The sequence below is a fragment of the Oryx dammah genome, unplaced genomic scaffold, assembly GCF_014754425.2.
Source record: "Oryx dammah isolate SB20612 unplaced genomic scaffold, SCBI_Odam_1.1 HiC_scaffold_27, whole genome shotgun sequence".
NCBI lineage: Eukaryota > Metazoa > Chordata > Mammalia > Artiodactyla > Bovidae > Oryx > Oryx dammah.
In genome coordinates this window covers 64086643-64111671 of record NW_024070211.1, presented here as the reverse complement: position 1 = coordinate 64111671, position 25029 = coordinate 64086643, and the positions used below count along the sequence as shown (strand labels likewise).

Genomic DNA, 25029 nt, shown 5'->3' with positions numbered 1-25029 from the left:
ATCTGTGTATCTGAAATTGTTGATATTTCTTCTGGCAATCTTGATTCCAGCTTGTGATTCATCCAGCCCAGCATTTCATGTGATGTATTCTGCATATAAACAAGGGAACGATATACAGCCTTGACTTACTCCTTTCCCAATTTTGAGCCAGTCAGTTGTTCCATATAAGGTTCTGTTACGCCTTGACCCCAGACCAGTTTCTCGGGAGACAGGTAAGGCAGTCTGGTTGGTATTCCCATATTTAAGAACTTTCCACAGTTTGTTGTGATGGAAGCACAGGCTGGAATCAAGATTGCTGGGAGAAATATCAGTAACCTCAGATATGCAGATGACACCACCCTTATGGCAGAAAGTGAGGAGGAACTAAAGAGCCTCTTGAGGAAAGTGAAAGAGGAGAGTGAAAAAGTTGGCTTAAAACTCAACATTCAAAAAACTAAGATCATGGCATCTGGTCCTATCACTTCATGGCAAATAGATGGGGAAACAGTTGAAACAGTGGCTGACTTTATTTTTGGGGGCTCCAAAATCACTGCAGATGGTGATTGCAGCCATGAAATTAAAAGATGCTTACTCCTTGGAAGAAAAGTTATGACCAACCTAGACAGCATATTAAAAAGCAGAGATGTTATTTTGCCAACAAAGGTCTGTCTAGTCAAGGCTATGGTTTTTCCAGTAGTCATGTATGGATGTGAGAGTTGGACTATAAAGAAAACTGAGTGCTGAAGAATTGATGCTTTTGAACTGTGGTGTTGGAGAAGACTCTTAAGAGTCCCTTGGACTGCAAGGAGATCCAACCAGTCCATCCTAAAGGAGATCAGTCCTGGGTGTTCGTTGGAAGGACTGATGTTAAAGCTGAAACTCCAGTTCTTCGGGCACCTGATGCAAAGAGCTGACTCATTTGAAAAGACCCTGATGCTGGGAAAGATTGAAGGCAGGAGGAGAAGGGGACGACACAGGATGAGATGGTTGGATGGCATCACTGACTCAATGGACATGGGTTTAGGCAGACTCTGGCAGTTGGTGATGGATAGGGAGGCCTGGCGTGCTGCGGTTCATGGGGTCACAAAGAGTTGGACACGACTGAGTGACTGAACTAAACACAATCAAAGGCATTAGCGTAGTCAGTGAAGCAGAAGTAGATGTTTTTCTGGAATTCTCTTGCTTTCTCTGTGATCCAACAAATGTTGGGAATTTGATCTCTGGTTCCTCTACCTTTTCTAAACCTATCTTGTACACCTGTAAGTTCTTCATTTATCTACTACTGAGCTTAGCTTGAAGAGTTTTAAGCATAACCTTACTGGCATGCGAAATGAATGCCATTGTATTGTAGTTTGAACATTCATGGATCACATCTTTGTTGTGGCAGAAGAGCTGTGTAACTCAGTGAAGCTATGAGCCATTACATGCAGGGCTACCCAAAGTGAACATGTCATAGAGGAAACTTCAGACAAAATGTAGTCTACTGGAGGAGAAAATAGCAAACCACTCCAGTTTTCTTGTTGTGAGAACCCCATGAACAGTATGAAAGGGGAAAAGGATATGACACTGGAAGATGAACTCCCCGAGGTTGGAAGGTTCCAGTATGCTCCTGGGGAAAAGCAGAGGGCAATTACTAATAGCTCCAGAAAGAATGAAGTGTCTGGGCGAACGCAGAAATGACACTCGGTTGTGGATGTATCTGGTGGTGAAAGTAAAGTCCAATGCTGTAAAGAACAATATTGCATACTAGGATATACGGTTACCCTTGTTTTAGTTGACTGCACAATACTGCCCCATCTTCTGTTTTCAGATGTAAACCTAATTTAGTATCCTTTTATATAGTGTAATGATGATCTTAAACCATAAGTTATGGTGATGAAGCCTATGGATGCTTTCTCTAGAAAAAGGCATGTACACATAACCTGATGTGCACATATATAGGTAATTCAGGTATTCCTGAAGCCCACCTATGGACTCTTGTTTAGTAACTCTTTTTTAGTAAATAAATAACCTGTATTTTAAAGAAAAGCAGATGGTGGTATTCATTTCCATGATTTTTCTTCAAGTCTTTTTTTTTTCCTTCAAGTCTTTATGATAATAGTATGTTTGAAAATTTATTATCTTTTTATACTGTTGGTGAAACCTTGTTACAAAATCTCATTGTGTGACTCTATAAGTTTATGGTAATTTAATATTTCTTGATGAACAATTTAGGGAAACTGTCTTCTATGAAAATGACAGGATATGTCTGCCTTATGACAGCAGTACTGCCAATATTGATGGTTTTAAAAAATGATAATTTGGTAATTTTATTGTACAATAGAACTTTCCAGTATATAAGTAATATATCTTAAGCCAGGCAAGAAAGAATTATTATTTTGTTACTAAGTGGTTTAAGTCAGTACAGTAAGAATTTGCCAAATTTGAGAAAAATAACTGTAACAATTAATTGTTAATTAATTCAGTTAGTGGTAACAATTTGTCAGAGAACATGTATGATTTATTTTGAAGGAATAATATTCAGTCTTGAAATGTCTACAGGAATCAGGAGAACAAAAGAGAAAGAAGATGTCATGCATATTAAAGAATGAGAGTTTTATTTACTTCTAAGAAGAATAGGATTTCTCTTTTTTAGAATTGTACTATATGCTTGATATGTTTCTTTTTTTATTTAAAAAACTTTTTAAAAACTTATGTATTTTTTAATTGAGGGATAATTGCTTTACAGAATTTTTGTTGTTTTCTGTCAAACGTCAACATGAATCAGCCACAGGTGTATGTAGGTCCCCTCCCTCTTGAACCTACCTCCCATCTCCCTCCCCATCCCACTCCTCTAGGCTGAGACAGAGACCCTGTTTGAGTTTCCCAAGACATCCAGGAAATTCCCATTGGCTATTTTACATATGATAATGTAAGTTTGCATGATGCTCTCTCCATACATCTCAGCCTCTCCTCCCTTCTCCGCGTGTCCATAAGTCAGTTCTCTATGTTTGTTTCTCCTTTGCTGCTTGCAAATAAATTGATTGGTATCATTTTTCTAGATCCCATATATATGCATTAGTATATGATACTTATCTTTCTTTTCTGATTTACTTCACTCTGTAAATAGGCTCTAGGTTCATTCACCTCATTTAGTTCAGTTTAGTTCAATTGCTCAAGTCGTGTCCGACTCTTTGTGACCCAGTGGACTGCAGCACACCAGGCCTCCCTGTCCATCACCAACTCCCGGAGCTTGCTCAAACTCATGTCCATCAAGTCAGTGATCCCATCCAACCATCTCATCATCTGTTGTTCCCTTCTCCTCCCACCTTCAGTCTTTCCCAGCATCAGGGTATTTCCCATTGAGTCACTTCTTCCCATCAGGTGGCCAGAGGATTGGAGTTTCACCTTCAATGTCAGTCCTTACAGTGAATATTCAGGACTGATTTCCTTTAGGATGGACTGGCTGGATCTCCCTGCAGTCCAAGGGACTCTCAAGAGTCTTTTCCAACACCACAATTCAAAAGCATTGATACTTTGGTGCTCAACTTTCTTTATGGTCCAACCTTCAGATCCATATACCACTACTGGAAAAAGCATAGCTTTGACTAGACAAACTTTGCTGGCAAAGTAATGTCTCTGTTTTTTAATATGCTGTCCAGGTTGGTCATAGCTTTTCTTCCAAGGAGCAAGCATCTTTTAATTTCATGGCTGCAGTCACCATCTGCAGTGATTTTGGAGCCCCCCAAAATAAAGTCAGCCACTGTTTCCCCATCTGTTTGCCATGAAGTGATGAGACCAGGTGCCATGATCTTAGTTTTTTGAATGCTGAGTTTTAAGCCAACTTTTTCACTCTCCTTTCTCTTTCATCAAGAGGCTCTGTAGTTCTTTGCTTTCTTCCATAAGAGTGGTGTCATCTGTATATCTGCAGTTATTGATATTCCTCCCAGCAATCTTGATTCCAGCTTGTGCTTCATCCAGCCCAACATTTCGCATGATATACTCTACATATAAGTTAAATAAGCAGGATGACAGTGTACATCCTTGACATACTCCTTTCCCTATTTGGAACCAGTTTGCTGTTCCACGTCCAGTTCTAACTGATCATGATGGTCTCATCACCAACCTAGAGCCAGATATCCTAGAATGTGAAGTCAAGTGGGCCTTAGGAAGCCTCACTATGAACAAAGCTAGTGGAGGTGATGGAATTACAGTTGAACTATTTCAGATCCTAAAAGATAATGCTGTGAAAGTGTTGCACTCAGTATGCCAGCAAACTTGGAAAACTCAGCAGTGGCCACAGGACTGGAAAAGGTTCGTTTTCATTCCAATCCCAAAGAAAGGCAATGCCAAAGAGTGTTCAAACTACTGCACAATTGCACTCATCTCACACGCTAGTAAAGTAATGCTCAAAATTCTCCAAACCAGGGTTCAATAGTACGTGAATTGTGAACTTCCAGATGTTCAAGCTGGATTAAGAAAAGGCAGAGGAACCAGAGATCAAATTGTCAACATCTCCTGGATCATCGAAAAAGCAAGAGAGTTCTAGAAAAACATCTACTTCTACTTTACTGACTGTGCCAAAGCCTTTGACTGTATAGACCACAACAAACTCTGAAAAATTCTTAAAAGAGATGGGAATACCAGACCACCTTACCTGCATTGTGAGAAGTCTGTATGGAGGTCAAGAAGCAATAGTTAGAACTCGACATGGAACAACCGACTGATTCCATATAGGAAAAGGAGTACGTCAAGGTTGTATGTTGTCCCCCTGCTTATTTAACTTATATGCAGAGTACATCATATGAAATGCTGGGCTGGAAGAAGCACAAGCTGGAAATCAAGATTATAGGGAGAAATATCAGTAGCCTCAGATATGCAGATGACACCACCATTATGGCAGAGAGTGAAGAAGAACTAAAGAGCCTCTTGATGAAAGTGAAGAGGGGAGTAAAAAAGTTGGCTTAAAACTCAACATTCAGAAAACTAAGATCATGGCATCCGGTCTCATTACTTCATGGCAAATAGACGTGGAAACAGTGATAGATTTTATTTTGGGGGGCTCCAAAATCACTGTAGGTGGTGACTGCAACCATTATGGCCAACCTAGACAGCATATTCAAAAGCAGAGACATTACTTTGCCAGCAAAGGTCTGTCTAGTCAAAGCTATGGTTTTTCCAGTGGTCGTGTATGGATGTGAGAGTTGGACTATAAAGAAAGTTGAGCACCGAAAAATTGATGCTTTTGAATTGTGGTGTTGGAGGAGACTCTTGAGAGTCCCTTGGACTGCAGGGAGATCAAAGCAGTCTATCCTAAAGATGATCAGTCTTGAATATTCATTGGAAAGACTCATGCTGAAGCTGAAACCCCAATCCTTTGGCCACCTGATGGTTAGAACTGACTCCTTAGAAAAGACCTTGATGCTGGGAAAGATTGAAGGCAGGAGGAGAAGGGCACGACATAGGATGAGATGGTTGGATGGCATCACCAACTCAATGGACATGAGTTTGAGTAAATTCTGGGAGCTGGTGATGGACAGGGAGGCCTGGCATGCTGCAGTCCATGGGGTGGCAAAGAGTCGGACATGACTGAGGGACTGAACTGAACTGTTGTTCCCATGTCCAGTTCTAACTGGACATTCTAACTGTTTCTTGACTTAAATGCAGATTTCTCAGGAGGCAATTAAGGTGGTTTGGTATTCCCATCTCTTGAAGAATTTTCCACAGTGTTGTGATCCACATAGTCAAAGGCTTTGGCATTGTCAGTAAAGCAGAAGTAGATGTTTTTCTGAAACTCTTTCTTTTTCGATGATCCAACAGATGTTGGCAATTCTAATTCACCTCATAAGAACTGACTCAAATGTGTTTTCCTTCTATTGGTATGTTTTCTTTTCCCATTTTTTGATAGATTCAGAGAGAAAAACACTGACATGTTGATAAATTGTAGCTGACAAGTAGCCATCTGTTGATTTGTAGAGGAACTGTGCTGAAGTAGGGAACATATCACTTTCCCCTCAAAAAAGGAATTGAAGGGCAGATACCACCTATCTCTAGCCATTTTTTGCAAAATAACTTTGCTGGATCTTCAAGTAATATTCTAAGAGAAGTTAGAGATCCATATTTTTAGAGTAAATCTTTCATTTTTAAAAACACTGGTTAAATTTTAAAAAACAATGTGACTGATGAAAGAAATCAGAAGAGGGCTGTATAAATGGAGAGTCATACTGTGTGCATGGCTTAGAAGACTCGGCAAAGTAATAATTTCTTCCCTAGTTGATATTCAAGTTTAATGCCATTTGTGTCAAAATTTCAGAAAATCCTTTGTAGATACTGACAAAATTATTTGAAAACTTACATGAAAAGCTACAGGATTTAGAATACCTAAAAAAACAATTTTGAAAAAGAAAAATAGTGGGAAGAATTCCTCTATTTAGCTTCAAGACGTGTAACTGCTGTAAATAGGATTTTGTGCTATTGGCAGAACTACAGACACATAGATCAATGAAACAAAATAGGGAACTCTGCATGAGTATGGCCAGGCAACTGATTTTTAAGATACCCAGTGTAATTCAGTCAAAGAAGGGTAGTCTTAATAATTGTGCTGGAGCAATTGGATATCAAGCAAAAATATGAACCTTGACCTAAACCATATACCTGTATAGAAATTAACTCAAAAATAGTGTACATTAGTATAAGATGTAAAACTATAAACTTAGAAATATATGAGAACATCTTTGAGACCTGGGGCTTGGGGACGAGTTATTAGGCATGATACCAAAAACATGATCATTTTTAATCAATAAAATGGACTTTATAAAAATTGAAACATTTTGCTTTTCCCCAAAGAGGATATATACAGATAGCAAATAAACACACAAAAAGATGTTACGCATCCCTTGACATCAGGAAAATGTAAAGAAGGCTTTGGTGAGATGTCATCACTATACATCTGTGAGTACAGCTAAAATAAAAAGTTATGATAACTCTAAATGCTTATGAAGATGTGGAGAAACTGGATCTCTCAAACATTGGTTTTGGGAGTGGTACAGCCAGTATGAAAAATAGTCTGGCAACTTCTTAAAAAGATAAACTTACATATGACTCAGCAATTGTATGTGTGGTCACTTCTTTCAGAGAAATGAAGACTTATTTCTTCACAAAAACCTGTGCATGATTGTTCATGACAGCTTTATTAGTAATAGCAAAAAAAACTTGAAAAAGCCAGTGTCCTACAGTAAGTTAGTGATTAAAGAAGCCGTGACACGTTCATACCTTGGAATACTACTCAGCAATAGAAAACAAGAAATCTGTTGACACAATTTGGATGGATTTCAAGAGCATTATCGGAGAAGGCAATGGTACCCCCCTCCAGTACTCTTGCCTGGAAAATCCTATGAACGAAGGAGCCTGGTGGGCTGCAGTCCATGGGGTCGCTAAGAGTCAGATACGACTGAGCGACTTCCCTTTCACTTTTCACTTTCATGCATTGGAGAAGGAAATGGCAACCCACTCCAGTGTTCTTGCCTGGAGAATCCCAGGAACGGGGGAGCCTTGTGGGCTGCCGTCTATGGGGTCACACACAGTCGGACACGACTGAAGTGACTTAGTAGCAAGGGCATTATGTGGAGTAAAAACAGTCAATCTCCAGAGGTCACATACCATATACTTCCGTGTATGTAACAGTCTCAACAAAATTAGAGATGAGGTTAATGGTTGCTGAGGTTTAGGGATGTTGGAGGTAGGAGTGGATGTGTCTATAGAGAAGTATGAGGGAGTGATTGGTGATAATGGAATATATCTTTATCTTGATTGTGGTATCAGGTCAGGAATTGAGATGTGTGATAAAGTGACATAGAACTGTATAGGCGCAGTGTGCAGTGCCTGATTTTAGTATTGTACTGTAGTTATGTAAGGTGGAAGCGTTGGGGGAGAAAGGGGAGATAGCAGGACCTCTTCTTATAATTGCAGCTTTCTGTGAACATTTCAGTAAAAGAATGTGAAAAATATAGCATGAACCAAACAAAACATGTCTCAGCAAAGATTTAACCCTCTGATCTGTCTATATGTTTGTGACCTCTGGTTGATGGAAGTTTTTCAAACTTCATATTTAGAGCTTAGAATTTTAACTGGCCCAATCACGTTTTTAAAGAAGAATGAATTAGGTAGATTGTAGACATTTATGTTCAGGAAAGGGAAACAAAGGTAGTATTTCTCCTAATACTTGGAAAAAAAGGAAGAACACCACATCAGTAGTTATTTTTTGCCTTTTTCTTAAATCAGTTTAAGTATTGGTTTGTTTATATATATATAACTTCACTTGGTCTCTGGGTAAAAATCCTAAGTAAAATAGCAGCATACTATGTTTATTATTATATATTATGTATATGTATTATTATATTTAATATAACATTTTCCAATGTATTTATATTTAATATACATTATATGTATTACTAATATGTATCATATTTATATTATTAAAAGTATATACTATTGAATAAAATAAAATATACTATTAAAAGTATGAACAATACAATGATCAGGTGGAGTGTATTTTCAGAAATGGAAAGATGATTCAGTATTAGTTGGTATAATTCATCATGTATATCATGTATCATGTACATCACATACATCATGTATGTCATTGTATATCATGGGATTGGTTCCTGTGTTTGCTGTAAGACGTTGCTACTTTGTTGCTCAGTTGATGCTAGGTTTTGGCCATTGTACTTGCTCTCGGTGATAGAATGTGAGTTTGTGTGATGTGTACCACTTCTGAACAGGCACCTGATGCTTCATGTATGCTCATCTGCCTCTACCATATAGTTAAGTGAAACTGCATTTAAAAAAGATGGACACTCAAATATCAACCACAAAAGAAAGATAAGTAACTCAGTGAGTTGAAGTTTAAGGCATTTTAATTTACACAGCACTCCGTGCAAATGGAAATGGAGGTGTTTGATCCAAAGTTGAGAGCTGGAGAACACTTGACTGGGGGGACCTCAGGGAGGGGAGGTGTTCCACAAGTGGACCCTTGGAGGCTATGGCAGTGGATCCCTCCATGGAGGATCTCAGATCACTGAGCTAAGAGAAGAGGCAGTTCTTGTTCGGGGTTAGAATGCAACTTTTTCAAGCACTGCAGATGTCATGTGGTAAGCTCTGTCTGGCCTGCAGGCGCTTGCTCATCTGAGATTGGGCAGATAATACTCTTCTCTCAAATTCTTGTCAGATGGTTTTGGTGGCCTGTGAAGCCCCTTCTTGGCACCAGAGTGCCTTGAATAAACCTCATGGACTTTGACCTATGTGGAATTGACCTTCCTTCTCTTTGTGTTGTGGGTCTAGCCTAGCTTTAGAAGGTGTGCTCATCTCTAGGGATGGTGGTAGATGTTGGGCAGATAGGTGGCCCACCTGTGGGAACAGGCCCTGTGGTTGCTCGAGGGCTCTTCTCTATGTATAGAGTTTTGATGATTTAAATACAACAGATGACTTTAAATTAATAAAGAAACAATAGACGCATTCCTACTAGAGACAACAGACCTGCATGCTTAGTCGTGTCCATCTCTTGCAACTCCATGGACTGTAGCCCAGCAGGCTCCTCTGACCATGAGATTTCTAGGCAAGAATACTGGAGCAAATTGCCATTTCCTTCTCAGGGAATCTTCCCAACCCAGGAATCAAACCTGTGTCTCCTGGATTGCAAGTGGATTCTTTCCCCACTGAGCCATCGGGAGAGCCCCTATTAAAGACAAGCAGGTGACAGTGAAAGTGAAGTCACTCAGTCGTCTCCGACTCTTTGCGACCTCATGGACTGTAGCCTGCCAGGCTCCTCTGTCCATGGGGTTTTCTAGGCAGTAGTCCTGGAGTGGTTTGCCATTTCCTTCTCCAGGGGATCTTCCCATCCCAGGGATTGAACCCAGGTCTCCCGCATTGTAGGCAGACGTTTTACCATCTTAGCCACCAGGGAAGATCTTATTACTACTGCTAGTAAATTATTTTAATAGAAGTAACAGCAAATGCAGTTGTAAACATTATAAACTTTGGAAAGGAGGAGGTGAAATGATCACTGTTGGCATCTGATTGGATTGGATTGTTACTGAGAACTTAATAAAATTCAATAAAGTAGTGGGGAGTAAAAAATACATAGAAATAACCTATATGTTAAGTATACATATATATTCTATATTGTAAGAAACAGACACAGAGGCACATCTATTTGCTAAACAAGGAGGAACTGTTTTTGTTAAAATAAGTATATTTCCAAAATAGATTATGTGCTCTTCTTTCCATAGAGTGAATGTATAATCTGCTTAAGTCATCTACATTTCCATTATAAATTTGACTTTTAAGAATCCTAAGAAGGCATACTAATAATACACAGAAAGGTATTGTGGAAAATATATTTTAATGGCTCCTCTGAGCCTTCATTTGGAATTTCTTATAATACAGAACTTTTAAAAAATAGTTTTATTTGTTCTTGGCTGTGCTGGGTCTCCCTTGCTGTGTTGGCTTTTCTAGTTGCCGTGAGCCAGGCTACTCTGTTGCACAGGCTTCTCGCTGCGGAGGCGCCTCTTGCTGAGCACAGGTTGTGGGGCACACAGCCTCCAGTAGTTGCAGCGCGAGGCCTCGACAGCTGCGGTGACCAGGCTCTAGACTACATGTTCAGCAGTTGTAGCGTACAGGCCTGGTTGCTGTGTGGCATGTGGGATCTTCCCAGATCAGGGATCAAACCTGTGTCTCTTGTATTGGCAGGCGGATTCTTTATGACTGAGCTACCAGGGAAGCCCAGCACAGACTTTTAACACCAAAAGAGTAATCACCCAGGTAGAGTTTATGATGGAATCTAAAGTAAATTGAAGTGTTTTCAGTTAGGTTGATCTTCTGTTTTCATGGCATTGATTTTTAACATTTGCTAATTGGTTAAAGTGTTAAAATTTGCTTTAAAGTAATAATTTAATGTAGAGCATGAGCCAGCAGAAGTATTTTTTGCAGAGGCAGTTGTTTGGAAAGATGGTTTACACTTCTCTCCCGCCAGCTCTTTGCCCTTTGAGCAGAAGTGGCGGTGCATCTGCTGCTAGCTGTGTAGGCGTTAGAAGTCAGGAGTCATTCGTTTGAAGAGCTTTAGGGCCTGGGGTGAGGGTGTATGTATGGTAGTGTTTTGGAAGCTTCTTAGGTGACTCTCTGTTTGGTTTAGCTATGGCTGTTACGCTTGTAATTACATATTATTTATTTTTTAAGATACACAAGTAAATAATTGTTCTTTTGTTTCTAGCTCAATAGGATGGAAATAAATGTAGCTTCCCATATTCTTTGAATTCTAAGTTTACCTACCACACTTTAGGAAATTAGGAGATTTATTTTGTTTATGAGGAAGAAGAGCCATATTAGCTTCACTCTGTGCATCCAAAAGTCTATATCTGCATGTTCTCACCTTTATCTTCTGCGTAATTTAAACTCAACCCCTAAAGACCCTGATTCAAGGAAAATACTATCAGTGCCTGTCTCTGAGCTCTGAATTTTCCAGTCCCAGAGCTTGGAATGTGGAGGAGATGAAAGAAAACAGACTTGAAAATATGCAAACATGAACTCAGACCTTCCCCAGAGCATCACCAGGAACTCCCCCAGTTCCTGGATTTCACTTTAGAATGTGCTTGATGCTTTATCTGAGTTTTGCTTTGTGTTAAGAGAGTACAGAGTGTAGAAGCTGTTAGATGCATGTAGAAAGACTAAAATGCTTCCTTGGAAGGAAACTCTGATCCTTTGTCTCACCAGGAGAATTGTGTGTTTAATGTGCTCTTAGACTTTTAGGGCACAAATTAGAGACTACAGGTTTGCTTTTGAAACTAGCCATAAATGTTCTTAAACTGAAAAAATTTTGTTACAACCATTCAAGAAAGACTAGGTTGTTCTTGAAATAGTATTGGTCTAGCTTATGTTAATATTTCCTTCTCAATATCCCTTAAAGTTTATTCTATCAAAATTTGTATTTAGCCTGTTGATTTTCAATCCATTGTTAATGTCTTTACTCTTTACTAACCCACAGGGTTTTTTTTTTTTTTTTTGCCTTTGAAGAAACCCGAGGGAATCAGAAACCAGTAGTCTTGGGAGGTGGGGAGTGCATATGGTGATAGAAATTGGTATTGCAGGGGTTGGAGGGGCTGTTGACTGTACACCTTTCAATATTACCAAAAAATTAACCTTATAAATATATTATTTATATACAATATTAAAATAAGGGGGGGGCCTAATTGTTGAGTAAAAATGTGCTTGTTGTAGAATTAGTTGAAAATATAAAAAAATACAAAGAAAAATTATAATCAACAATCTCAACCATCTAGATGTAACATCTCATAGGCTACTTCGGCCTGAAAGAAAAGTCGTGTTTATATGTACGGTGTTGGCTCTGGTGCTCAGTCACTCAGTCATGTCCAACTCTTTGTGACCCCATGGACTGTAGCCCGCCAGGCTTCTCTGTCCGTGAGATTTTACAGGCAAGAATACTGGTGAGGGTTGCCGTTTCCCCTCAAGAGGATCTTCCCAAGCCAGGGATCAAACGGGTTCTTTACCACTAAGCCACCTGGGAAGCCCATATACAGTGGACCCATGACCAGTGTTAGGGTTCGGGAAGCAGTTGAAAATCAGCGTATAACTTTCATAGTCTTCTCTGTGTCCAGGGTTCTGGATCTGTGAGTTCAACCCACCAAGGATTGTGTGTATTGTGATTAATTGTACTGTGGTGCATTTCTAATGAAAAAAGTCCACATATGAGTGGACCCATGAAAGTCAGCTCCTTGTTGTTTAAGGATCACCTGTACAAATTTGTACATTTTGACAAAACAATTTGTAATGTGTTGTTATTTGAATGAAAGCAAAATAATTGATAAAAACTATGCAGATGATGCCACTGTTATGGAAGAAAGTGAAGAGGAACTAGAAAGCCTCTTGATGAAAGTGAAAGTGGAGAGTGAAAAAGTTGGGTTAAAACTCAACATTCAGAAAACGAAGATCATGGCATCTGGTCCCATCACTTCATGGGAAATAGATGGGGAAACAGTGGAAACAGTGTCAGACTTTATTTTATTGGCTCCAAAATCACTGCAGATGGTGACTGCAGCCATGAAATTAAAAGACGCTTACTCCTTGGAAGAAAAGTTATGACCAACCTAGATAGCATATTCAAAAGCAGAGACATTACTTTGTCAACGAAGGTCCGTCTAGTCAAGGCTATGGTTTTTCCTGTGGTCATGTATGCATGTGAGAGTTGGACTGTGAAGAAGGCTGAGCGCCGAGGAATTGATGCTTTTGAACTGTGGTGTTGGAGAATACTCTTGAGAGTCCTTTGAACTGCAAGGAGATCCAACCAGTCCATTCTAAAGGAGATCAGCCCTGGGATTTCTTTGGAGGGGATGATACTGAAACTGAAACTCCAGTACTTTGGCCACCTCATGCGAAGAGTTGACTCCTTGGAAAAGACTCTAATGCTGGGAGGGATTGAGGGCAGGAGGAGAAGGGGACGACAGAGGATGAGATGGCTGGATGGCATCACTGACTTGATGGACGCGAGTCTGAGTGAACTCCGGGAGATGGTGATGGACAGGGAGGCCCGGCGTGCTGCGATTCATGGGGTCGCAAAGAGTCGGACACGACTGAGTGACTGAACTGAACTGAAAATTATTTAATTTTCCAGATTATTAACTATTTTGCTTTCATTCTTTTTCATTGCTGCATGGTTCTATCACGTTGAAATACTTGATTTCACCAGTTCACTGTTGTTGGATATACAGATTGTCCTACTTTTCTTTGATTATAATTCCTTGTGAATTAAATCATCAATAATGATTATTAGATGCAGAATTGCTGAGTCAAAGTCACAGTTATTTTTTTTTAACTTCTTAATTTGCACTGGGATATAGCCAGTAAGAATGTTGTGATATTTTCTCAGGTGAACCATTCATATACATGTATCCATTCTGACCCTAACTCCTCTCCCATCCAGGCTGCCACATAACATTGAGCAGAGTTCCATGTGCTATACAGTAGGTCCCTGTTGGTTATCCATTTTGAATATAGCTGTATTTACATGGCTATCCCAGACTCCCTAACTATCCCTTCTCCCCATTCTTGCCCTCTTCCCCACATCACAAGTTAGTTCTCTGAGTCTGTTTTGTGTTCGCTTGTATCTTTTCTGTTTAGGTTCCACATATGAGGGATGCCATGTTGGGCTTCCCTGGTGGCTCAGAGGTTAAAGCGCCTGCCTGCAATGTGGGAGACCTGGGTTCGACCCCTGGGCCGGGAAGATCCCCTGGAGAAGGAAATGGCAACCCACTCCAGTATTCTTGCCTGGAGAATCCCATGGATGGAGGATCCTGGTGGGCTACAGTCCGCGGGGTCTCAAAGAGTCGGACACAACTGAGCAACTTAACATAATATGAGGGATGTCTTGTGATATTGCTCTTTCTCTGTCTCTGACTTCACGTCACTCCGTATAACAGTCTCTAGGCCCATCCAGCCTCATAGTTATTTTTAAGGCATAATCAAATTGCCTCCCAGAAGGTGTGTGCTCATTTGTGCTCATTATGTGTATGAGCATCTCCGTCACTCTGGCTGCACGACGTGCCCAGTTGACCAGCCACTCACTTACGAATTCATTGCAGTATAATAGATGGAACCTGAAGATAGGCAATTCCCCAGATTCCTGGTGGTGGGGAGAAAACAATATAGGGCATGTAAGTAAAATTGATCTCATACCCAGTATGTGATTGCCCTTAGGCTGTAGTAGGTATTTTGCACAATGTAAGTCTAGAGTATTTGAATATTAGGTTCCTGCACTTAGCCATGATGGGTGAACTTTTCACTGTCCTGGTTGAACTCTTCTCAGCTGATAGATTGAATTGTATTCTGCCTACTGCTGGCCAAGCATTATAGTGGAAGGATGTATAAAACTGAACATTTGCTAGATTAAAATATTTCTAAAAGTGGATGTCCAACTGAATTTATCGAAAGATGAGAGATTGACTAAGTAGCTTGCACACTTGAATCCAGAGAAGATATTGCACCATATTTAACTGCCTCTCGAAATGTTTACTGACCATCTTGTGTCGACGTGCAGAGGTACTTTGCTGGCACACTAGTGGTTCTGTGAATTTCACTTTTGGATCTTGGCAGAGAAGGGGGAGAAGAGGCTAGGCAAATAATTGGCAAGAGAAGCAAATAGTTACAAATCTGTTAACAATGAAGTCTTGTTTGCCCATGCTTGGCCTGTCTGGAGTTCTGAGACTGGATTCCTTAGCTCTGTGAACTGTAGCACAAGAGCATTCCTTTGGTTTAGGGTGCTTGCAACTGTAAGCATGCTGAAGAGAGCACAGTCATGTGCATCTTAGTGGGATGAGTATATCCTGTCCCTGTTAGGACTTAGTATAAAGGCATTAATTGTAGGAAGTGGGCTAGGAATGGTTTATCACTGCAAGTCTCTGGAATTGCTTCTTAGATCTGTTTGTGTTTTGTGTGTTTCAGAGTGAAAAGGTTACGGAAATCAAGACTTACTTTTTTTTTTTTGGTAAAGCAAAGGAGCAAAGACTGCTTATTTAATAGATTGTTGTGAGAAAGATCTAATTTTATAGTGTAAGCTCTTTCAAAGACTACTACTTTAGTAGTATCTATTTGCAATAAGTGAAATTGTTATTTCACCTAACTTGGGGTTATGATCTGTTAATAAATCTCATAGTTTTATTATAAAATTGAACTAAGAATTAGAATATGATGATACATTGTTGTAATTTTACCAGTTTTGAAAGGGTCCTCTTTTTTGGCAACAGTGAGAAAAACTAAGGGCAAAATTTAAAATACCATGTTTATTACTAAGAGCAGATGAAGTGTTTTTAAGAAGTCATGTATCTGGTTGTAGGTCTTTCCTTTGTTCATATGTGTCCTATGTTTCTGTGTTCTGGGTAGATGAGCATTCACCCGCACCCAGTTTTTAGTCTCACTTCTGTTTTTCTCTTGTGAAATATTTCCTTCAGCAAAAGCATGATGAAAATTAACTTTTAGTAATTAAAGTGTTAAATTCTCTCTCTGCTTAACAGCTTTTTGTTTTTGTTTTCAGCATTGGTTGGATGGTACAAAAAGCATCAAAAAGCAAGTAAAAAGTAAGTGTTGAAAAAATTTTGAAAAAAATTGGAAACTGAATTATATATAATTGCATATTAGAAACTGGTTTCTCATAGTCGGGACGTAAGTCATGTTTCTGATGAGTTTCTTAGCATCTCCATTTTTCTAAAAATAATTTCAATCTGATATATCGACCCACCCCTTAAATTATATAGGGTTGATGGTAATCTAGATTCATGTAGTTTGTTTGTTTGTAGTTTGTTTCTAGGACAAAGGCTTGTAGTTTGAAATGAGATTGAGTTCCCATGAGATGCTTAGCTTCTGTTTAGTAGTTACTTACACTGGAATTTTTCTGTTTGTTATCTGCCCTGCTTTAGAAAGCATTTTGAGACTCTAAGGCTATAACTTTATTTTTTTTTGTTAAGACTAATGAAAAGAAATTATTCACGTAAAATGTCAGTATTATTCCTAGTGATAGGGAAAAGTACCAGTGTCCAGTCCGTAGTCCATCATGTTTTTTGTAGTACCAGATTTTAGGGCACCTCAGCTTTTTTACAGAATAACAGGATCTCTGATAATATAGAGGTTAGTGAAGTGGCGAAGTGAATTGGAAAGGTTGTGAGTGAATTTGCCGGGTGCAGTTGACAACAGGTGTTCTTTTTGCTCTCAAGAAATACAGCTCGGCAGCTGTGGAGGGCTGTTAGCGTACACAGTCAAGATTTTTTTATTTGACATATTTGGCCCTAAACTTTTGGAATTCATCTGGAGCTGTCTGTTCTTGGGAGCACAGATGATGTGATAGTGCTACATGGTGGTTGGGACATTTAAAAAGTCTACTGATTGTGTTAGGCTTAAGCCTACAGTGTAACCTGAATTATTGCTGTAATAATCTGTTCTCTTCTGTCCACTTCAGTAGATTTTTGAGAAGTTTACTGACTGAAAATCCTTACTATTTAAATAGCTATATTGAAAAAATTACCCCCTCTCCTTTTCTTTTAATGGCAGTTGGTTCACCCTATTGTCTGCATCTTCGAGTTAAGTTTTATTCCTCAGAACCAAATAACCTTCGTGAAGAGCTGACCCGGTAAGACCACTATCTAGAGTTATGTACAAGAGTCAAGTTTCAGTTAGACTAGCTAAAGATGTTGGAAGATTACCTCAATAATTCCTTCAGTTTTACAGACAGTTTATGAAATGGATACTTTGTCCTGGTAACAGGATACCTGACAAGGGAATTTCATTTTGAGACTGTTTTTTTAAGTGTAGGATGTTTTCCTTTATTTACCAATTTTCAAAATAAACTGGTTCTCTGACATCCTGCAAAAGTAACTAGTGAATTCTGAAGTATCACTATCAACTCATGAATTTTAAACAGGGCTGTTGTGTTTTAATATATTAGCTTTTTATGTTTATTGATATTCAAAATTATCTATTTTTGGCCATCAGAGAGTTATTTCAGGTTGGCTCCTGACTTTTTTTTGACATACCATTGAGTAATGAAAATATTGAATCCTGATTTCTCTTGAATGGTCTTAAATAACTTTACGTAAGTTACAGAAACTGATTTTTATTTTGTCTTGCCTCCTTAGTATTTATCCATTGAGTCTATATTGCATTTCTATAACTCATGCACATGTACTACTTTTATTAAGTAAAAAATTGAATTTCTGAATCCCTTTAGAAGGGTTTCCTCTTGAATATTCTCCTGATGGATAAGAGTATAGCTGTCATTTGTGTGTATGTAGCTGTATCCCTTTACATACGAGGTGGCTGTGCTGTCAGATCACAGAGCTCATTCTCAGAATTTGCTTTAAACCTTGTCTTTTGAGAGAGTGTCCTGAACTCCAGTGCATCCTTCTGATGCTGAATGCCCCTTGTTTCATGTTCTTTTTCCTTTATAGACTCTATTGTGGGTAAAGTTTTGTAATTAAGAATGTTTCTTCTCAAATTAGAAGGGCAGGATTATTTTTCATGGTAGATTGTTCTGTTTAGTTAAATTTGTGCCTTTTATTTTTCTTAGGTATTTATTTGTTCTTCAGTTAAAACAAGATATTCTCAGTGGAAAGTGAGTATTAGTTGAAGGTAAACCATGTTTTCTTGAGTAGTTGAAAAAATAAGTTTATAGTTAAATATGAAAAAGACGCAGTCAACATAAAGTATGTCTTATTTCCATTTAGCATAAAACAGAGGTTGTGACATTGGCTTATTTAACACATTTATGTTTTGGTCTCAGATTAGAGTGTCCCTTTGATACAGCGGTTCAATTGGCAGCTTACAACTTGCAAGGTAAGCAGTTTTTATGTTCGCTGTTAAGAGTGAAGCATAATTCTTCTTTGTGTGTGTTTGATGCCTCTCAAGATTCATAGTGACATGCCAGAAGAGAAACACCTGTGTTTGTGTAATCTTGCATCAGTATCCAGCTCTGATTCCCTTGTTTCAGAGCATTGCCTTCTTTTCCTTCCCTTAACTTTATTTGCTATCTTTCTGTCTAATAGTATTTTCAAGCAGAATTTGCAGTCTACTTGATAATTCAATACATGATATGGTTGGACCCTCAGCAAATTTTTTCTTTTTATAAAGAATGCAGGGATGTATGAGTAAATTGTTGCTGTGGCCACCTGGCTTGCTTTCTTTTGTCTTATTCTTAAGAATGTATTTATTCTTATTCTTAGCATGTATTTAAAAGTTCTGATGGTTATTTTCAGAATTTTTTAAAAAGTGTTTTCCAGTCAATGAGATTAATGAAAAACTTACCCTTTTATACCTTGTTACACTGATCAAATATTTGTTAAACTTAGGCATTTTCTTCTGAAAAAATTGACATTTTAGGAAAATGATAATTTATCTTTGTTCATAAAATGGAAAGAAACATTTTGGCTGGAGTTATCTATTATATATATATCTCAGAATAAAAATAATATTTAATTAAGACATTAATAATTTTATGCTCTTTGGGGATGATTCTGTATTATCTCCAATCTCTCTAAATCAGTAGTATTTATTTTCCATTGTATGGGTAGTAGACTATATTTTCATGTTTTATGATAAACCTAATCTGCTGATTTTGTACTTCTATTTTGGAAAGCATATTTTTCTGTTGCTAGAGTAATTGGTGACTGAAGGAAATTTCTGTACTTCAGAAATTTGCTGCTAATGTAAACTGTAGTCTGTCTACAGACTGAAACTTGTTTCTCATCTTCTGGAATGTTGAATGGATACTAGTTTGGAAATGCTATACCTTTAGAACTGTAATGATCACAGTGCATAATTGCATGCATCTTTTCTTGAAAGCACGTTTTTAGTGTTCTGCTAACTGCTGTGTGAGAATTCTGAAACTCTTGGATCTGTAGAAAAGCTGTCATTTTCAGTATCTGTGTTCCATCACTTATTGCTTTGTCATTCTGTCTCATGTTGTAAGTTTCATGAGAGCCAAAATTTATACTTCTTGAAAATGGTCTTTGTGCATTTTTGTGTGTTTAACAAAGCACTTATTTAAAGTAATGCTCACTAAATATTTACTGTCTGATTCATGCATATAGCTCTGTTATATTATTTCTTAACCCTACTTATATTTTTTCCCTAAATAAAATCTCTTTCTTACTTTCTCTTTTATCCATGGTTACCATTTTTATTTTGGTCAGGGGACAGGAAAGTAGGATTTACTGGTAGGCACGAGTAAGGAGGGAACAGTGCCAGGGCTCTCGTGAGTTCAGGGCCCACCATTTGTCCAGGGAGCCACAATTAGGGATGTATTTGACCCACAGCCATCTGGGATGAGCTGTGTTTTCGAATTTGTCCATATTAAACTTAGTAAATACCCCCTTCTTGGAGATGTGGATCTTTTAGAAGCCAGGAAGCTTGAACTTGGCTCTCAATAGGGCCTCAATCACAAGCTCCTTGTTCTGCAGCATGACATTATGACTTGGCCAATGTGGACCCTAGCCTCTGTGCCCTGGGCTTTCCGAAGGTGCCCTGTATCCCTGTCTGGAGCTTATCAGCTCCAATGTAGGACAGCATGGTGCAAGGGATGGAGAAATGTGAAAACCATCTTTGCCATAGCTTTTCATCATGTACTTATTGGCACAAATACGGGCAGCCTTCGGGGCCTCAGAGGAGAGCTGCTCATACTCATCTGACACTATGGCTGCAGAGTGGGCGTGGTGCAACTGTTTTTGTGATTCCTCGAAACTTCATACTGTGTCTTACACGTCTCATTGTCCTGTGTCTAAAAGTTTACCAAATCCTACTGATTATTAAGGTCCTTAAGAGTAAATTAACTGAAGTATTACTCCCTCTTCATAAAATTAGCTCCTTGCTTCTTGTTTATGACTTTTTTTTTTCCCCAAGCAAAGAGTGAACCTGTGCCCCCTGCAGTGGAAGTGTGAGTCTTTAAGGCCCACCATAGAAGCCCTCATTTATGATTTTCTGTTTTATCAGAATAATCTTTATCAGTTTTATCACACACTCAAGTTTAGTTTTTCTTCACCATTTTAGTATATATCCTGAACAACATTATGTAGCAGATTTAGTTTGGGGCTTTTAAAGAACTTGTGTTCTACTTATGGTTGTTAGTGGGGAAAGAATGGGAGGAAGGGATAGTTAGGGAGTTTGGGATCCATATGTACGCACTGCTATATTTAAAATGAAAAACCAACAAGGATCTACTGAATAGCACAGGGAACTCTGCTCAATGTTATGTGACAGCCTGGAGAGGAGGGGAGTTTAGGGAAGAATGGATACATGTATAGGTATGGCTGAGTCACTCTGCTGTCTACCAGAAACTAGCACAACATTGTTAATCGGCTATACTCCAATATAAAATAAAAAGTTAAAAAGAAAAAACAAACTTATGTTCCAGACAGAAGAGCAGTTTCTTCAAGTGAAGTGGGAGTGAGAATATTTTCCAAGGTTGTTGTGAAATTAAATGACAGTATGTCTGCAATATGACTATTGTGTAGTGTAGATGCTTAGTAAACTGTAAGTTATTACCATTTTTATAATTATCTCAAAGTAGGACTCTCCATGGCTGAATTTTTTATCAAAATGGAAGTGTTTTAATTTAAGTAAAATATTTTTTAAAGGAAAACTTTCTAAAGAACAGAAAATGAGAATCATCATTTTCCCTCCATCCCCAAACCCAGTTCAGAGGTAACCGCAGATGGGCACATAAATGTGTGTGCACTATCCAGTAGCTTTTCTTTTTTATTTCTGTGGGATTAATAATTTAAAACTCCAGGGGGACAGCAATTATATCTTACAGTGATGTTTAATATCATGTTCTGTGCATAATAGCTGCTTAGTAGATACTAGCTAATTGTTTTTTTAAAAGGATTGCTAAACATTTTTGTTTATTCAATATACAGTCAAAAGCTGTTTCTCTGTGTAAGGGTAAAAGATTTTCAGAAGCTAAGCATTGTACAGTATGACTCAATTAGGAGTAAGACATTTAATTGAAAATAGACTACTAGCCACAATTATATGATTTGTGCATACAGACAGATAAGTCACAAGTCTAAGCTGGATTTATTTTTGGTAATGGTCTGGGTGTTATGAATGCCTTGTAGTTTAAGAAAGTCTAATCTTGTATTAATAAGTGGGTATTGAAGAAGGATTCAGCAGGAAGTAAACTATAACAAAACATAACCTTGTGAAACTTAACATTTGTAGCTGAACTTGGTGACTACGACCTTGCTGAGCACAGTCCTGAACTTGTGTCTGAGTTCAGGTTTGTGCCTATTCAGACAGAAGAGATGGAGCTCGCTATATTTGAGAAATGGAAAGAATACAGGTACTTTAACATCACCACAACAGTGATTTCATGTTTGTTTTCTTCTATTTCTCTTACTTAGCATAGAATTCATTGTAAATTTATAATCATCTTAAAATTTATTATTTTTTAAATTTCAGAGGTCAGACACCAGCACAAGCTGAAACCAATTATCTGAATAAAGCCAAGTGGTTAGAAATGTATGGGGTTGATATGCATGTGGTTAAGGTAAGCACTGTGTTGTAATGCTTTTTAAGAAAGTTATTCCTTTAAGACTCAAGGTAACTATGGAATCTCTTAGTATGAAGGAGAGTGTGTAATTTGCAGGGGCTATACTGCGTACTTTGGATGTGTGGTTATGAAGATTGAGAGTAAATACTGAATGAGGAGAGTCTCACACAAAAACTTGTTTATAAGAAAGATAGCCAAAATTTCCAAAAAGGTGTGTCTGTGGTTTTAAGTTGTCACTATTGTTTTCTTTTTTTTAGTTTTTGAATCACTTTTTATTCTTTCAGTTCATATTCATATCATCTTTTATCATGTAAGCTTGAGTAGGCTCTGTAAAAATGAAAATAATTTAGAAGGTAAAGTTGAAAATTTATAGCTTGAGGGGACTTTGATAAGCTGTGCCTGTGTAAATACTAAGTCGATTCAGTCATGTCTGACTCTTTGTGACCCTATTGACTTTTAGCCTGAGGGATCCTCTGTCCATAGGATTCTCCAAGCAAGAATACTGGAGTGGGTTGCCATGCTCTTCTGCATTGATAAGCTCTAGTCCAGTATAACTTACGGAGTGATTTGTTGTTTTTAGTTTAAAAGCTCAATTTTCCCAAAAATGCAGTTTTTTTCAAAATCTGTGATTTAAATAGTGACTAGAATTTGGGAAGACTCTGGAAAGCTTTCTTTTGTGTGGCAGTGTCACTACCTGTATGTCTTCCAGTGAACACATACATTAAAACTATAGTGTCTCAGTGAACTAAATCTGCATGAGTTTTCCTAAGAATGTTATTTTGGATGTTTTAACTGTTGAAAGCACCTTTCACATTAATGTTAGCCTGTATGTAATTAGTATAATTCAGTATGAAAAGAAAAACAGTCCTTTGAAAATGTGAACCCTGTTTTATACAGATAAAGCTAACACATGTTGCTCCCCTGAAATTAGGCCAGAGATGGGAATGACTACAGCTTGGGACTGACCCCAACAGGAGTCCTTGTTTTTGAAGGAGAGACCAAAATTGGCTTATTTTTTTGGTAAGCAGAGATAATGTCAAAGATAATTACTGTTGTTTTGCTTTTTAAATGAATAAAAACACTTATATGAAGTTAGAACATAAAATAGAATTTGGACATAGTTCTGACAAGCTTGTAAATGAATTGCAACTCTCTCCTATTATCCTCCTATTTATCTGTAGTCCTGCTTTTCCAAGCCAGTTTTTAAAACTCTTAATTGCATTTTCCACTAGTTCCAACATATGCTAAAATACGTACCTTAACATAAATATTACCTAGTTCTGTGTATTAACTGTTCACATGGACAGTCCCCCGTCATGTGGTTATGTGGCTGTTTTTTTAGTGTTTCTCGTTCCACAGTCCTTTTACTCCCTGCTCCTCACTGTATGCTGTGCTGTGCTTAGTCACTTAGTCATGTCTGACTCCACGACATTAGCCTGCCAGGCTTCTCTGTCCACGGGAATGTAGCCCCATGGACTGTAGCCCACCAGGCTCCTCTGTCCAGGTAAGAATACTGGAATGGGTTGCCATGCCCTCCTTCAGGGGATCTTCCCAATCCAGGGATTGAACCCGGCTCTGCCACTGATTTTTACTGCCTGAGCCACCAGGGAAACCCAAGAATACTGGAGTGGGTAGCCTGTTCTTTCTCCAGGAGAGCTTCCTAACCCAGGAATCGAACCTGGGTCTCCTGCACTGCAGGCAGATTCTTTACCAGCTGAGCTACCAGGAAATCCCACCCCTCACTGTATAGGAAGGAGATACTAATACTTTTATCCTCCTTTGGAGCTATGCTTCTCTTTCTGAGTCCCAACTTCTGTCATCCATATGTTTCAATTATATTTGCATGTTACTTTTACATCAAGGGTAGATATTACTTGGATTTCATAACCATAATTAAGTTCTTCAGGTTTTGTTTGGTTGTTTCTAAAAGCTGAAAATCAGGAAATAGTGTTTATATTATAATGTCTTTGTGGAACTGGTGTGAAGCTTAGTAGTACACTGGGGTTATATGCAGGGGCTGAAGAGGGCTCTTGTATAATATACTGGTTTGTCTGTTCCTCTGTTGTTTCCTCCTTCATAGCACGTTAGGACCCTTCACTTGAAGTCTGCCAGTGCCAAACTCAAATTCTTAAATATAGGCCAGCAAGTAATAGTTTTAGCCTTTCAGAGCCTGCATGGTTTGCATGTCTCATTGCAAACTGCACTTCACATCTGTTAGCTAGCTATAGATAAGCAAATCCTGTAGCTGTAAGAGCCCCCACACCTCTACTGCCCTTTGGAGCTCTGTGGCTCAGAGGCCTATCCTGGTAGACACAGAAGCCCCCTCCCTGGCCCCGCCTCCTTCCTCAGGGTTTCCTTACCATCTTCTGTCCTGCATGGGGGCCTGGGCTGCCTTCTTGGGAAGGTCTGCAGTGTGAAGGGATACTTCTCAGTAGAGCTCATCATGTGATACTGTTGTCTTTTCGCCTGTCTTTTTCTTGATCAGCTCTGAAATCCTTGAACTCAACTGGGAGAATGTTTCCTTTGTTATCCTAGAGCCTTAGCTCTTAGTCATCCCACACATCCCTTTAAGTAAGTGACCTGCCTTTGTCTTCAGTTCAGTTCAGTCACTCAGTAGTGTCTGACTTTTTGTGACCCTGTGGACTGCAGCACTCCAGGCCTCCCTGTCCATCACCAACTCCCAGAGTTCACGCATATGCATGTCCATTGAGTCAGTGACGCCATCTAACCATCTTATCTTCTGTTGTCCCCTGCTCCTCCGCCTCCAGTGTTTCCCAGCATCTTAAATTATTTCAGATTCTCCAGGGTTTCCTGAGATGGCTCTTTTCCAGTTGTAACTGTTAACTCTTCCAGGCTACTCTTTGTCTTGGGACTTCTTTTTCCTGTTTTCTCAGTTATGAATCTATGTTGTCTTCCACATTTTCCTTTCTTTGCGTTTGTTTTTCTGATATATATCCTCAGGTGATGCTTAA

General features: G+C 38.7%; 1 protein-coding gene across 4 annotated transcripts in view; it reads left to right on the top strand.

The window, feature by feature from the left end:
* EPB41L5 (erythrocyte membrane protein band 4.1 like 5) overlaps positions 1-25029 on the top strand; it is a 169893-nt gene that overhangs the window by 34965 nt on the left and 109899 nt on the right. For all 4 annotated transcript variants that reach the window (XM_040228960.1, XM_040228958.1, XM_040228959.1 and 1 more), the window contains exons 4-10: positions 16055-16097; positions 17065-17143; positions 18080-18124; positions 18293-18345; positions 21727-21847; positions 21967-22054; positions 22989-23077. In XM_040228960.1, the coding sequence (XP_040084894.1) occupies positions 16055-16097; positions 17065-17143; positions 18080-18124; positions 18293-18345; positions 21727-21847; positions 21967-22054; positions 22989-23077 (518 nt within the window). The remainder of the gene's footprint in view (positions 1-16054; positions 16098-17064; positions 17144-18079; positions 18125-18292; positions 18346-21726; positions 21848-21966; positions 22055-22988; positions 23078-25029) is intronic.